Raw genomic sequence first — 16524 nt, 5'->3', positions numbered from 1 at the left:
ATTTCAAATATTCCCACAAAGATTCTTATCCACAGAACTTAAAGTATAAGTTAGTGCCAGAGGAAGATAGTTCATTATTTGTTTTTGACAAGGCAAAAACCGTGTGAAAATCACCATTTCTTTTGAAGAGATAACTGAGGTCAGCCATTTTTGGAATGAAACTGATGGGGGGAATTATATTTGTAATATATATTTTCTGGTGTTATCATTATGAAACGTTGATGAATTTCTTTATGTCAAAATACATCACGGAGAAAATGATTGCTGTATGTTTGCTTAAGTGCATAAAAATTTAACCGATTTACAACATTATTACACAGATATATCAGAACATCTGGGAACTATTTGACAATTTGTATTCTACAGTCATGTCTGAGTCTGATCAAGCTGTAGCTAGAGAGATTAAACAATAGGCTGCAGCTATAAATTTTATTTTCATTAATGGAATACACACTGATATATTGTCAGTTTTGCTTGAATGTATTCTCAATTAAAAATATCCAGTGGTGCTATGATTGGTAGTTCAGGTCATATTTGACTTGTATCCATCATCTTTCGGAAGAATCGCAGCAATTTAATTTCAAGGTACTGTTTCGGAATGGTAATATTTCTTCTTCACTAAAACAATATGAAAAAGGATGGGCAGGGCGCTATTACAAATATGATTAATGAAATTGCTCTCATATGGGCTACTTAAACATGGTTCTTTAGTCCAAAATTCCATACAAAGAATTCTTACTTAGTTTAATTACTTCTTAGGAAATAGATTGGTTGTATTTATCATGATTTTACAAGTTTCATCATATTTCTATCAGTATGTTCCTATTACTGAATATGGGACAACTGGATTATAGAAATTCAGTGTGTCACATGTGCCTTTCAAAACTTTAGGTGACAGTTCGACTTTGTGCATAGTCATTCTGATTTTGTGAGAGAATCTCATTTCATGGATAGCCAAAATACCTGAAAGCTATTTGAAATTATTAAAAAAATGTTCCCATTAAGTATAGAAGCTCAGACAACCAGCAAGGTTGGTAGCTTATATTTTTTTCCAAAATGAGCAGAAAAGCATTGTGAATGTTGTTTTATCGGGAAATTGTATTACAATAAGTAGGAGTTGTGTGAATAATGATATGATTGCATATTGGATGATCGAGATGAAGATGTTTTACAAAAACAACCAGAAAATGTAACATGAGTATACTGTGAAACAGGGATTACACATCAGACTTCTTGTCATTATTTGATGCTGACTGTAAATCTATTTTACATCTCCCTGATTTTATTGACGTAGATATTAGATACATAAATACCGTCTCAAATTTCAAAACCAAGATGTCTGGATTTGAAACTTCCACATTCATAAACAAATACATGTACTGAGTGTAGAACTGGAATGTAAATACTGATTTAAACGAAGACAAATGTTGAATGTTTGCAAATTTTACATTGTTTAGCTCAAGAAAACATTCGATATACACATGGTACAATGCACTTATTGTACATGTAACATGCAGTATCTTGTCATTTTCACTGACAAAAATCTCAGTGTTCTCAAGAAAAGGCAAAGTTGGGACACATATGTCCTGGAGTATCCATAATAACTCTAAATCGAATCAAACTACACAATAATTAGTGTCAAGGAAACTCCAACAATTACACTAATTTATGTCATCAAGAGCAGATGGTCATGGAGACTGTCTGTCAGCTATTCTTCCATGCCCATAATGGAAACCCTACATGATTTGGAGATATTTTTTATGGAGACTCATTTATACTAAGATTTCATCCAGAAAAAAAATAATTTTGATTATATTTGCATATTTGCATTGAAAACACTGGATAACTTGGCAGAATTGTAATAATGATAATTATTGATGTTTTATTCTACATTCCTCCAGTTGGAACTTATGGTAACATTCTTAACTCAGAGAGAGCCTTGCTGTGGTCTTTAATTTGACTTGTGACAGCTCCCTATTTTCCCTATAATTAAACTCTCCAGAGACCATGTGTGGGAGAACAAGTTCTTAGCCTTGTGAATTGTGTAATAAGTTCACAGAATGCACAAACAGGCCTGTAACTTCGAAACATTTCGTTTAAATTTGTAACAAGTATGTAAGCTCAGCAGTAGATATTTACACATTTTCACTGGGAAGATTCACCACATGTGAATTTCTTAATAAGACCTAGTCGGAGTTGCCATGCTGAACATGAAAAACTTCGCTACCTTGATTGAGAGGATGGGGTGATCTTGATTGCGATTTGTTTGTCAAATGTTTGAAATATTTTTCGTGATATTTTAGCTATAATGTATTCTCATTGCTGTACACCCAGTCTAATTTAATAGGAATGATTGCTTCGGGTTTTGATTTATAGTTATTGTTCCCAGTGCCAGTCATATTGAAGGAACTATTAGTTTTGTTGCTATGCAACAAAGGTATTTTGTCAATATGTATTGAGGACCTTTTTTTATTTTAATTTGTGCAGAATTAAAAGGATTTATTTTTAGAGATGAATTACTTGAGAGATTGACAATTAGTGATTGGTGAATTATTTATGTGAGAAAGTTTGATTTGTGGTTAGGATTACAGGGAGTTTAGTGAGGGTTTAAGATACAAATTTCCTGCATTAGCTGAGCAAAATGGAGATGTGTGTAACGTATATTGATCTGATATGAGCCAAAGCTTAACAGATTCAATGCAGTGCAAAAAAATGAAAACAGTTGTCAAAACTGATACAAAATAAATCAATTACATCCTGTTTTTCTTGATAATGTTTTCTTTTTTTTATTTGTCACCTTTCCAGCAGTAGAGTAATTTTTCTCTGGCTCATGGAAATGACTATTGTTAGACATTAGAAATTGGCTTGTTGATGGAGTGCTACATTCTATAAACTAAAAAGAGAATTTGTGTCTGTATAGGAAGAAGCTGTAGTGCGTCAGAATACTTAGAAATATCATGAACGGGTTCTAAACCTGCGTCACCAGCATCTCGTGTCTATATTTGGCAGCCAGGTATATTCGCTGATTATTTGTTTTAATTAGAGTGTATTGAACTGCCAGTGCTGTTCTGCTTGATTTGCATATTTTCAATAGAGGTGCAAATCTATGTTACAAGGGAACATATGTTTTTGTGCAGTGCTGGGGAGGTCATTGGAAGGGCGCTGAGATTCTACAGCTTTCTTTATCTTGCAGGGAGCACTGGTCTAGCAAACGATGGAAAATCTTTATCACAACCGATTATTTTTTCTGCTGCAAAGTGTATATTTATACATTAGGCATAGCTCCTGACTGTCATAGCCATTTGAAATATCAAGGAACATATGGAAACAATAGGCAGTATACGTCACACGACTGCAATACATACCACATACTTAATGCCTCCTATAATTCATTTTCATTTGCCTTCCATATTCAATGCTTGATATTAACTTGTAAGATAATGGAAGCTGAATCATTACGTCAAGGCTGTAATCTTTTGGCAGAGAAAGTCAGCAATATTAGGACCCTGCTCTGGGAAATAGTTTCACAAGTCAGAATTAGAAAAAAGCCTTGTTGCATGCGTGAACTCTTCTTTTTTTTTTTTTTAGACAAGGGGAATCTAATGCATCAAAAGTTAACCATGATTCAGCAAGGCTGAAATAAAGAGAATTCTCTTACACAAGGAGCTTTTAATCACTTTCATTTGGATTATCTTTTTGCTGTTATTTATAATTATTTTTATATCTCTGAAACTTGATGCTGTTTTGCAATGATAGGGAACTTTAAAGGTCACTGAACATATGGCTGTGGGGAATCTTTTGATTGAAGAAGTTAAATCGTGTTTGTTTTTCTGATTGCTGGTAGCAGGTGCCTTAATTATGAACATTAAACAGGTAAAGATTTGGGAGAAGGTGATAAATGTTTTGATAGGTTAGGTGTCGGAGAGATTTGTAAGACACTATTTAATGAGGGGGATGCTGATGAGGCTGCTCTATAGTGAGAGACTTGGCATTTTGGTAGGCTTCCTAGAGCGGAGCCAGGGTTGGCATGTTGACAAATACCATTCTTTTTATAGCATACATCAAACTCGCTAAAACATGCACCCTTATTGCCGAGTCCAGATTTTTTTTTTACTTTTTACATATATATTGATTATCTGAAAGTATAGTCGAATAGACTGAGATTAGTATGTAAGAAGATCACTGAATTTGGCTTAATTGTCTTATTAGTCAGTGATGCATCGGAGGTCAGCATAGGTCACGCACATGATGAAGTTGTGTGCAGACATCAGCATCAAGCAGCCAGGTTGGAGGAGAGAAAAAAAAGAAGCAGAATTCAAGGATATTCATGGCATCACCCAAAAATAAAACCCCCCAAAACACATGTCCTATTTTTATGAATTTTTTTGATCTTTTAGTTGGAGATATGATCTGGCATCCTTTTGTGTTGGAGATGAAGATGAGATATAGGTTTATAAGACAGATTGATGGCAATGGTGAGAGATTGGAGTTCTGGCAGGGGTCTTGATGTGTATGTGTGGGGAATCATTATTTCCTGTTTATATACAGGGCTACCTGTGATGGCTCTCACATGGAACCTGTGATAGGGATGCAGTATAAACAGTGGTCTGCAGTCTATGCAAAAGACGTCGGACCTGACCGATGTGCAGTGCCTCAGGTCCAATGCATCATTTTTTTTTTTTATTTTTTTTTTTACACCGGACCGGAATGTCCAATGTCTCAGTGTCCGGTTTTGAGCTTTACTATTTTGATGCGGAGTCATTTAAATGTTTGTTATAAGTAAAAAATAGCACACAAATCCAAATACGTAAATGAATGTGATTAAAACCGCATGGACTGTCTAAAGTATTATACGGGAGGGATCCCTGGTATAGTATTACTAGTAGAATAAATAAGATTCCTTTGGTTTTGCGTTTTCACATGTTTCACTTTTTTACATTAGGTTTTTTGGTCTGACAAAATTTGGTTCGGTCCGGTGTGTTAATTGATTACACAGGACCAAAAGTCCTGTGTGGTCCAGAAAATTTCGCATAGACTGTGGTCTGGTCTAGATGACAACAGTGGGGTTTAAAGACACTTAGTCAACATCATCTAGAGAAATGCCTCAAGAATGGGTCAAATGCTCAGTGCTGTGAATCAGTCAGAGAACAAATTTCTAAAACTTTCAGAATAGGTGTTAACACTGATAAGTTTCAATCTAGATGGTTGCATGAATGAACACAGTCTGAAAGTGAAGGTCAAGGTCACCCAGATTTGACTATGAAAAAATCTTGGGTAGACTATAACTTTTCGTGAAGATGTGTTATTATCCTCAACCCTATGTTAATGATTATTTGTAAATGTCTAAGGCTAAGCATTATAAAGTTCTTGTCTTGTCCTGATAGTTTTATGATATGACAGGAGGGCAACTTAATGATTTCTGTCCAGAGCACAACTTGCATGTAATGCATGGAGTGGTAGTCTTGTAGGCAGAGAATGCTAATGCAGATAGTAATGTCGATTAAATTTGGAGTGCAGATACACAATATCTTAAATATCATAATATGATATGATTTATTGACCAATTATGGACTCACAAGGGGCAAATATACAAAGAACAGTTACGATTTAAGACATACAAGAGAGACACACATGCATAGCATACATGTATTTAACAAAGTTTTGTTTACATTACAATTGATTGTAATATTGGAGTTAAGGTAACAATGAAAGGGGACTGAAAAATATGACTATTTGAGGGTGCTAATCTTTTTAGCTGTCACTTTAAGGCAGCCCCAGATTATTATTATAGTCTGAAAAGTACTTGATCATGATAATCACCCAAGTCGGAAGAAAAACTGCTCAACTATTGGTTATGATTAAAATGTTAGTGTTAACATATGCTTTAAGATACACAGGTTTTATTTTCAATATGTCATCACTAATTCAGTATAGATGCTGAAATTTATAGCCTAATTTTTGCTAACACAAGCAGCCATGATCTATCATCTGGGAGGTTTAATACTTTCCAAACGATATAATTGGGGATGAGGTTTGGCAAATTAATCTTGCAATTTTATTGCTGTTACAAGTGAAGTGAATTTGAAGCAAGCCTAAAAAATGGGATAGTAATAGTAAAAAGTGTACTTTGTTTACTTTTTGGGTTGATGATAAATATAGGGAAAAGAAGGGGTTTGTTAACTGTGACAGTTGTTCTGTATTCTGCCAGGAAGCTGGGTGGAAGTGGCTGTGCCGACATTGACACGATTTACATCCTGAAACACAAATTGTTTTTCAACAGGACTCTTGTACCAATTTTGACTAAACACTTTTTAGTATGAGAGTGTGCTTTTGATGTGTAATATTTGCTGACAATCTCATAACAGGGAAGGAGACTCCACCACTCTTACAGTACATTTCCTTTAAAAAGGTGGCAATTCTGTCATATGTGTTTAATATGCATAGTTTAGAAATAATCAGTTGTCTAGGACATGTGAGGGGACACGAGGGACTGATGTAGTGGGTTGTTCTAGACAAATGTCCCAGCTCTTCTAGGTTAGACAGAACTTGTCAGTTAGGGTGTTATACTAGAATAATTTGTTCCTACATCTACACACCTCATGGGAGACGGTGACATTTTCTCTTGAAAGAAAACAAATTCAATTTTGAATCTTTTTTGCGCAAAAAGAAAATCAGTTTTCCAATACCAGGCAGCCCCAGTTGTTTAGTATTTACATGTATTATATAAGTAATGTTTATTTCAAACATGATATGATCAAATATGGTCTCGATGCTTAAAAAAAAAAAAGAGTGATTTGTGATATTTCATTTTAGAACTGTTATATAATAAGAGCACCTTTTTTTGTCAAATAAAACTCAAAAATTTTAAACCTTTAAAAATAGGCAAAACTTTTGTTACTTCATTTAAAAAGATCATGTCCAATGTACTTTCACATAATTTGTCTCTAACATGTATGATCATTTCAAGAAAAAGATGTCACTGGAGAAAAAAATTACTAAATTTTACTCAAATTTATAGATAAAACCACTCATTTTCCCTGTTAGGCTGTTAGAAAATATTAATCTATGGTAAAGATATAATGTTTGTGCAAGCCTTATTTTTTCGTAAGGGAAACTGTGCTATAGATTAACCACTTTGATGTGCTGAAAACAGCAGAAAAATGTCACCCTTGTCATAATTGTTATGGTTTAAGTAGAATTTTTAGCGAGGATTTGATTTCGGCATTATTAGCGACAGTACTGAGATCGCTAAAATTAAATATCGATAACAATTTATTCCATATCGGAGGTAATAGCTATCTTTCTTTGAATTAAAAAGTCGCATATCTCTCACTAAATATATATATGCCGATAATTTATGGACAAATCGCTAAATTTGCATATCGCTAAGAATACACTTGTATGGTATTGGCTGTCATTTTCATAAATTTGGAATAACAAACTAAGGTGCATTGAAATATTTGCTCAATACACACTAAAGGATGGATCCTAGGGGCCACGTAGACCTCTTATCTTATGGGTCTTTTTAAAAAATCATTACATTCCTTTAGTATGAGTTTTGGGCCAGTTCTCAGATACCCATCTCGCTGTAGAATTATGTTTTAGCTGAGGTATGCAATTTTTTGAAGTTCGCGTTTCTTCCAGAATAGTGTTGGTAATAAAACAACTGTGATGAAACTGCACAGTCTTGGTATGATATAATCTCAATAAAACTTCACTCTATCCATCATTTTGTACAGCATAGGTTGTGAAGGTTCCACAAAACTTACCCCAGTAAATCCACCATAAGCTACAGATGTTCCATAAAGACCCGTCTCATACTGTGATGCTCACTATAGTTGTTCAGATAATAAATTTAAATGATCAGATCAGTTTTTAATTACGCAAGCATGTCAGGATGAGACCAAGAATTGATATATTGCTACAGCATTATTTATGAAAGCAAAAAAACTTATCAGTTATCAGATTGTGAGGGAAACAAAAAAGAATGTTGCACAATTTACTGCTCAGCAACATGAGGTCCCCGAGAAGAACATGCTGGTTTATGTAACAGGGAATTTTGGAGCTGTCTTACTAATTAAGCATTTTTTCCCTCTGTCCTAATTGGTTATGCAAAGTGTTGTTGTCAAGTTTTCCTTACTGTGTTCAAAGCAAATAGTGACAGATTCCTCAATCCCACATGTATGCCCTTGCTGAGTCCTTGAGGCCTCTCTCAGACTCTGAAAGACTTTTACTAATGTTTGATTCCTGGAGGTAATTGATGACAGTTTAATGGAAATGTTCTCCCTTTCTTCCATGAGGTGGTTTTTACCATCCTGAAAGCAAGTTTCTGAAAAGCCCCAGACAAATAAGCATTTGGTTTTAATTTATATTATCTATAGCTGCAACAATTACATCACAGTAACACATCCTCCATCTCAAGTGCATTTACTGCACAAAGGCTTCGGTAATTTGTACTCTGGCATATGCCTAAACAAACTCTTGAGATTTCGATTGTGTAGGTATCAGAGCTATGTATGTGGAGGGTTTTCTTTGGATCTTGGAATTCAAATAAAATGTATATTGAAGGCATCAAAACAGATTTCATAGCACATATTGACTCTCTTTTGTTGCATAATCAACCTTCAAGCATTGTTATAATATGCTAGTACAGTGAAAAAAGTATGAGTGTTACTGTGGAAGGTATGTCAGAAATAGGCTAAAAAATGAACATTGTCTTTCCAGTTAATTAACAACAAAACATTTTTTTGCATCATCACTACATGTTAAACAAGTTTATGAACCATAAGAAGTTGATGGTAGCAAAAAGGAGAAATAATTGTAGCAAGTATTTTTACTTAGTAACACACGCAGAGGTTAGAGACAGAGATAATGATCATGAAGTGGCATGGAGGCAGAAAATAGCTTCTTCTTGCAGCAAGATGAAGGAAGTGGATTTGTGGATCATATGATTGTGCTTTGTGTTGTCATTATAGTGTTGTTAGTATGCTAATTAACAAGACAGCTGTCATTGTTTGTAGCCATGTCATGTATTAACAGGTCTGTAGGTTAATTTTTTTTCAAACTTTCTGACTTTCTACAGAGTCACCAGACTTAACCTAGTGTTGTATAGAGGGTTAACCTAGTGTTGTCTCAAAGGACTAACCTTGTGTTGTCTAGAGGGCTAACCTTGTGTTGTCTAGAGGGCTAACCTAATGTTGTCTAGAAGGCTAAGATAGTGTTGTCACGAGGGTTAACCTACTGTTGTCTAGAGGGTTAACCTAATGATTATTGTCTAGAAGGCTAAGATAGTGTTGTCACGAGGACTAGCTAACCTAGTGTTGTCTCAAAGGACTAATCTAGTGTTGTCTAGAGGGTTAACCTAATGTTGTCACGAGGGTTAACCTACTGTTGTCTAGAGGGTTAACCTAATGATTATTGTCTAGAAGGCTAAGATAGTGTTGTCACGAGGACTAGCTAACCTAGTGTTGTCTCAAAGGACTAATCTAGTGTTGTCTAGAGGGTTAACCTAATGTTGTCACGAGGGTTAACCTACTGTTGTCTAGAGGGTTAACCTGGTGTTGTCTAGAGGGTTAACCTAATGTTGTCTAGAGGGTTAACCTAATGTTGTCTAGAAGTGTAAACCTAGTGTTGTCTAGAAATCTAACCTAGTGTTGTCTCAGAGGGTCTGTGCACACTTGTAATATTTACAAGGATTTCTTGTAAGACCAGGGCCAATCCATAGGTTTAGGTGCATTACCACTTGTCTCAACAATTTTCCATACAAGTTTTGAGAAGATGGAAAGTTTTCACCTATGTATACCTGGGACTTTTGTTTACCTACAGTATGGATGTGTGGGTTGGTTACGCCCAATAATCCCTGTTTGTTATCTACCTTTGTATAAAACATGAAAACTTCATATAGATAAAATCTTCCCTGTTTAAAGCACCTCATAAACTTGTGATCTGAAATATATTTGGTATCAAGAGCTGTGTACATATTATTTCTTGTGTGCAAAAGACACCGACTCACAGCAAATCATTTAGCAAGAAAACTTGAACCTGTTTCATGTAGATTAAGAGCAGGATCGGGTTTCTGCCTTTTTACAGAGGATGACGTCGGTTATGGATTACTCTCATTGTAATCAAAAGATTTCTGACTAATGATAAAAAAAGCAATATTGTACAATGGGCATTGTATGGATTATTATTTAAATCATACCTGAAGGTCATTAAAATTTAAACTTCGTGACATTGTAGGATGTTCATAACGTAGGAATCGGGCATTGACATTATAGATCAAAGAAATCAGTTTGCAACATAAAAAAGCAACACAAATTTTAAATTAATAAAGATTCAGAGCTTTGAAATAATTCTGTATGAAACTCTTTAGAAGTTTGCCACCGTCAGGCAGGTGATTCAGAGGAGGAAGTTTGAAACAGAATGTATATCTGTGTTTTTATGCCTCCATAATCAGAGATTCAGGAGCATATAGCTTCTGTTTGTTTGAAAAAACATAACCTTGCCAACAAGTCTTTTGACTGTATACCATCATAGTGATAGACCTTCCATATTTTACATGTAAACTCTGTGTTACAAGACCTTTTTGTACTGAAATTGATCTTGTAAATTTTGTGTAACAAGACCTTTATTTACTGATATTGATCTCTTGACCTTGGTGTTGGGGGGGGGGGGGGGGGGGGGGCATCAGTGTTCAACAAACACATCTTGTTTGAATTAAAATTATGAAATACGTTTCCCCAACAGCAGGGAACAGTATTGAAATTATTGTTAAGGTTGGTTAATGAAAATATTCATTAGGTAGTATTGGCAAGTTATTAGCGGAAAAGTTAATGTTTGCTTGTAAAAGGATGTACTTTTGACATTGTATAATAAATTCCGGCCACACACACTTAGTACATGTCAATTATGTAACATTTCTGAATTCAATTACCTGTTAAAGTGGGTCATCTTCAAAGTAGGTGAAAAAAAGAAAGAAAAGAAGCTTAGGTAGAAATACCACATACTGCAAGAAGCCTGAACTTCTTATATAGATATGCATACATGGGTACAAAATGCAATTACTTTTGTAAACATATTTAGTCATCTCAGAGATATACCAACAATGTCTCTGTTAACATTCCTTAGAAAGATATTATTGATTTTATGCATTCATTTGAATAATGTAATTATTTTCGATGATGTATATCTATAAATATATCCCCACCACAGCTGATTATAGCAGAAGTGACAAACGAATATAACCTGTCTCTTGGATAATGAGCTGTTGTATGAATAATGATTCAATAAAGACTGGGATGACTTGTTTAGCATTGATCCTAATTGCCAGACCCTTGTTCCTCACAGCATAGTCAATAATGACTGAGATGACATGCTTAGCATTGATTACATTTTTTTTTAACCTTTACAGGAAAGATCCGGGATGAAATGATGGAAACTGAGACAGAGAAGACCCCACTCCAACAGAAACTGGACGAGTTCAGTCAGCAGCTCTCTAAGGCAAGTCATCAGTCGCAGCACTGCTAATAAAGCTCCCAACTTGCATAATACAATATTCATGTGTCACCAGTAATCAGGCCCTCAACTAGCATATTGCATGAGTCAGGCTTCACCAGTCAGGCCCTAAATTAGCATATTGCACTAGTCAAGTTTCACTAATCAGGTCCTCAACTAGCATATTGCACTAGTCAGGCTTCACTAATCAGGTCCTCAACTAACATATTGCACTAGTCAGGCTTAGCTAATCAGGCCCTCAACTAGCATATTACATTAGTTAGGCTTCACTAATCAGGCCCTCAACTAGCATATTTCATTAGTCAGGCTTCACTAATCAGGCCCTCAACTAGCATATTTCATTAGTCAGGCTTCACTAATCAGGCCCTCAACTAGCATAATACACTAGTTAGGCTTCAGTAATAAGGGCCGCAACTAGCATATTGCACTAGTCAGGCTTCACTCAGTCAGGCCCTAAACTAGCATAATACACTAGTTAGGCTTCAATAATCAGGCCCTAAACTAGCATATTACACAAGTCAGGCATCACTAGTCGGGGCTCTAAACTAGCATATTACATTATTCAGGCTTTACTAGGCCCTCAACTAGCATATACTAGTAAGGTTTCATTAATCAGGCCCTCAACTAGCATATTACTTGAGTCAGACTTCATTAATCAGGCTCTCAACTAGCATATTACATTAGTCAGACCTCACTAATCAGGCCCTCAACTAGCATATTACTTGAGTCAGTCTTCACTAATTGGACCATTAACTAGCATATTACATTTGCTTATATTTCATAGGTGTTTAACATGGTGGTCCCAGGTTGGGATGCCCAAGGCTTCCTTTGTGAAGTGTTTAAATATAAAAGGCTGAGCTGAAATTTGTTGCAATGCAATCAAGAACAGATATTTATGTTTTCATAAAAGTGAAAACTGAGGAGAATGGAGAAGTCTTGTTATGTAATCAAATTATATCACACCCGAACTGTGATGCCAATTTGATTATTAGAAACACTTCTTGTGCCTTGAATGAATTTTGATGTTGATAGATTTTTATCTGAATGGATTTTATAGCATGTATATATGTGCATTTTCACAGGTGATTACAGTTATATGTGTTGCTGTGTGGGCCATTAACATTGGGCATTTCAACGACCCTGCCCACGGAGGATCATGGATCAAGGTGAGGCTGTCTGGTATTCATTATCTTAATGAATCTTTCTCTTTGAAAGTTGTTTTATATAGCATATTGGATGCGAACATGGATGTGTGAATAGTGCTGTTTTCACACCATATGTTCAATAGGTTCTATAATAATGTTTGATACAATACATGGCCAAAAAAAAAATAATAAAAATAACGATATCAAAATATGATTTACCGAGCTATCAAGTGTTCAAGATTAGGTTATTTTGGAGAAATTAATTGATAAATGCATGTGAGATTCTTGATGGGATATGTTTACTTTGAATCTGATATCTACCAATGATAATGTTGATCATCACTAGTAGATGTTTTTTTAACCTTTGATGTATGGTTTTTTTTCAGGGCGCTATCTATTACTTCAAGATTGCTGTGGCTTTGGCGGTGGCAGCCATTCCTGAGGGTCTGCCTGCTGTCATTACCACCTGCCTGGCTCTGGGTAAGAACATCCTGATCCACACAAGGTGATGAAGGCCCAGGGGTCTAGTCCACAAAGTCAAGGAGACATTGTCAATATTTTTACCTTTCAATGAGAAGTCAAAGAAAATTATAGAATGTGACATACTATGGACAAGAAAATATAGTGTTTGTGCTGCTGTGAACAGAGTGCTGTCCCCTGCTTTTGTGATAAGATGGGAATGTCCATCTGTCAGATTGTCTTGTATAAAAAATTTAACCTGGCCCTTTTCAGATACTTTTGACTGTGGTCTTTATAATGGCTATATTCTTGTAAAGTAACCTTGACACTAATGTTAGTTTATGCCCAGCATGAAAACACACCCAGCAGGGGACCACATATTCATGTGCAGCTTGCGAATTCTGAACAATCTTGCAATTTCTTTGAAAGACTTGTACTTTAGATTAAGTTTTTGAGTAGTTTGACCGTCCTCATTTGTACTATTTATAATAGGAACCCGCAGAATGGCCAAGAAGAACGCAATCGTCAGAAGTCTGCCCTCCGTGGAGACCCTGGGTTGTACCTCCATTATCTGCTCCGACAAGACTGGAACCCTGACCACTAATCAAATGTCTGTCTGCAGGGTAAGATGATACCTAGGATGACATTGGACTGTTTATGATGACACTGGAATGTTTATAATAACGTCAAAGTGGAATTTTTAGCGAGACATAAATTAAGCAATTTTTCCATATATATTTAGCAAGATTTGAGCAACTTTGTAATTCCTAGGAGACAACTATTACCCCCAATATGGAATAAATTGTTAACAATTTTGAACTTTAGCGACCTCATCATTTTCGCTAACAGTGCCAAAATTAAATTTTTGCCAAAATTTCTACTTATGTGGTATCAAAATTTTTCAAGCTCAGTATTAGACCTGATGGAATCTAAGGTAAAGAAATTGATACCCATTTTGAATTTCTTTTTTTTTTTATTTGCAAATTTTAGTATTTGATAATAACATTCATACATACATTCACACACATAGGTTGACATTTTGAATTTGTTCTTTCACAAGGTTTGTTAAATTATTACAAATTTTTGTCCTTGTAGATGTTTCTGTTTAATAAGATTGAGGGCAATGACATCAAAACCGATCAGTTTGAGATTACCGGCTCTACCTATTCACCAGATGGCGACCTGTAAGTTTCCTTAGTACAGTGCGAAGGAAGACAAGATTTATTTGTTACAAATTGATGTTATCAGTATGAGGTGATTGCTGTTTTACCAGGTTCATTAATTAAGTTAGACTAATTGGAGGACTCTGTACTCTTTTAATTGATAGGTACATCGGCAGTAAGAAAGTGAAGGCTTCAGAGTTTGCAGGTTTAGAGGAACTTGCCACAATCTGTGTTATGTGTAACGATTCTAGTGTGGATTTTAACGAGGTGAGAAGGACTGTCACACAGTCATGATGTTTACTTGATGTGATAATCTGACAATTTTTAGGTCACCTGAGTAAACTCTGGTGACCTACTGCATTTGGTTGTCGTCCGTCGTCGTGCGTTAACAATTGAACATTTTCAACTTCTTGATAACTGCTATTCAAATTCTTTTCAAATTTGGTATGAAGCATCTTCGGGACAAGGGGGACATAAATTATAAATCTCAGGACTCTTGCACCCCTAAGGCCCTAGGGGTGGGGCAAAAAATTGACCAATTTTCAAAAATCTTCTCTACAACCACACCTGTGTAAGAAATACTGTGTAATTTTCAAGATCCCCAGGGTAGGGGTTCTGACCCCAGGGTGAGGCCAAACTTGGTATGTAGTGTTTATGTGTAAAATACTTAAATAACATCTTCTCTAGTGCTATTGATACTAAATTGAAACTAAATGGATATTTAGAAGGAGTAGATAGTCCTTTACCAAAATTGTAAATTCTATGATCCTAGGGGGTAAAGGATCGGTTTCAGGATGGTGTCAAAATTATTATAATGATTTGAAGGACTTTTTGCTGATACAGTATAAATTCTAAATGCATATTTAGGAGTAGCAGAAATATGTACCAAAAAATGGTGAATTTCACAATCCAGGGTTTTGACTCTGGATGGGTCCAAATTAGTCGTATCATTTTATGTTAATACATGTATTATGTAAAGCCTCTCATCAGTTTATGCACTTTTGAGGCATTGAAGTTTTAAGAACACATCTTGGTTTATACTGTTGCTGAATATTAGAAGTTAGCTTAGATATTCAGAACAGGAATTTTTTTTCTAGATTTCATAGCCCTTGGGAGCAGTGATACTTTTAACTAGTACTCAGGTGACCAATGAGGCCTGTGGGCCTCTTGTTATAATTGGTAATTTTACATCAGTATGATTAGTTCACAAGTTTTCTTTGTGGGGAAATGTACTATACACAAATTTTATTGTCTGTACTGTATTTTGCCGAATATAAGATGCACTTTTTTAAGAGAATTTTTTTGGTGCCAGAAAGGGGTGCGTATTATATACCACAATAGGTTTTTTGCCTTTTTTCCGAGATGAAACTCGGCGATTAAGTAGACCTAGGCTTCAGATACTGTACGCTTTTTCATGTTCTCCTATTTTAAAGCCAAAAAAATCGACCTCAAGAAAATTTCTATAGAAACGTAAAATTGCAGAAAATGTGATACTTACAATATCTAAATAATTCAATTATCATTAAACAGCCAATTAAATTGCACTGGATCTGACTATTCATCACATCGTATGCCACTTAAAGCATTTAAAGCATGTGTACACAAATGCCTTGTCACATGCTAAAACAGTTGGAAAATAATTTTGTCACTTGGCTAAAAGTTAGTTTACTGTAAGTTTTATGAATAATTTTTAATGAAATGTTAATTTGAATCTTTGAAATAACTATTCTTGCATAGTGCTTTTGTTAGATACCCCCTCAGGGTTGATAATTTGCACCTTTGTACTTACCATGGTGTGTTGATTACAATAAAATAAGCGATAGTTTAATAGTTTAATTTTATTTTTATAACATCGGCTATTTGATTGATTTTAAGTTTCAACAAAGGAAATATCGAGTCAGTTAAGACTTTATTGCTACAAAATCTCGTGCTCTGCTGAAATGAACAGGATTGTCCGGGTTGATATTTCCCTGTAGATTCTCAGTGAAGATTACCACTATGTAGACATTATCTCAAAAAGTTTGCCAATTATTGTGCTTTGTTTAGAATTCATTATTTCTGCAAAAATATTAAGTGAAAATAATACCACAAAGTATAAAGTCAAGATTACCGTTTGGTCAAAATTTTTGCTGCGTATTATACACAAGAAGTACGTTTTTTCAACAACTTTTAGGCCCAAAGTGGGGATGTGTATTAAACACAACTGCATATTATATTCGGCAAAATACAGTATTCAGTTCTGT

At 35.2% G+C, this 16524-nt stretch overlaps 1 protein-coding gene across 14 annotated transcripts in view; it reads left to right on the top strand.

The window, feature by feature from the left end:
* Positions 1-16524, top strand: part of LOC125655997 (calcium-transporting ATPase sarcoplasmic/endoplasmic reticulum type-like) — a 42650-nt gene that overhangs the window by 11849 nt on the left and 14277 nt on the right. For all 14 annotated transcript variants that reach the window (XR_008798522.1, XR_008798520.1, XM_048886577.2 and 11 more), the window contains exons 9-14: positions 11411-11499; positions 12597-12680; positions 13046-13139; positions 13611-13741; positions 14214-14302; positions 14446-14548. Coding sequence is in view for 12 of the 14 variants with exons in the window: in XM_048886577.2 (XP_048742534.1) it covers positions 11411-11499; positions 12597-12680; positions 13046-13139; positions 13611-13741; positions 14214-14302; positions 14446-14548 (590 nt within the window). In the remaining 2 variants the exon portion in view is untranslated. The remainder of the gene's footprint in view (positions 1-11410; positions 11500-12596; positions 12681-13045; positions 13140-13610; positions 13742-14213; positions 14303-14445; positions 14549-16524) is intronic.

The sequence above is a fragment of the Ostrea edulis genome, chromosome 1, assembly GCF_947568905.1.
Source record: "Ostrea edulis chromosome 1, xbOstEdul1.1, whole genome shotgun sequence".
Classification (NCBI taxonomy): domain Eukaryota; kingdom Metazoa; phylum Mollusca; class Bivalvia; order Ostreida; family Ostreidae; genus Ostrea; species Ostrea edulis.
This window is presented reverse-complemented; position numbering and strand designations above follow the sequence as displayed.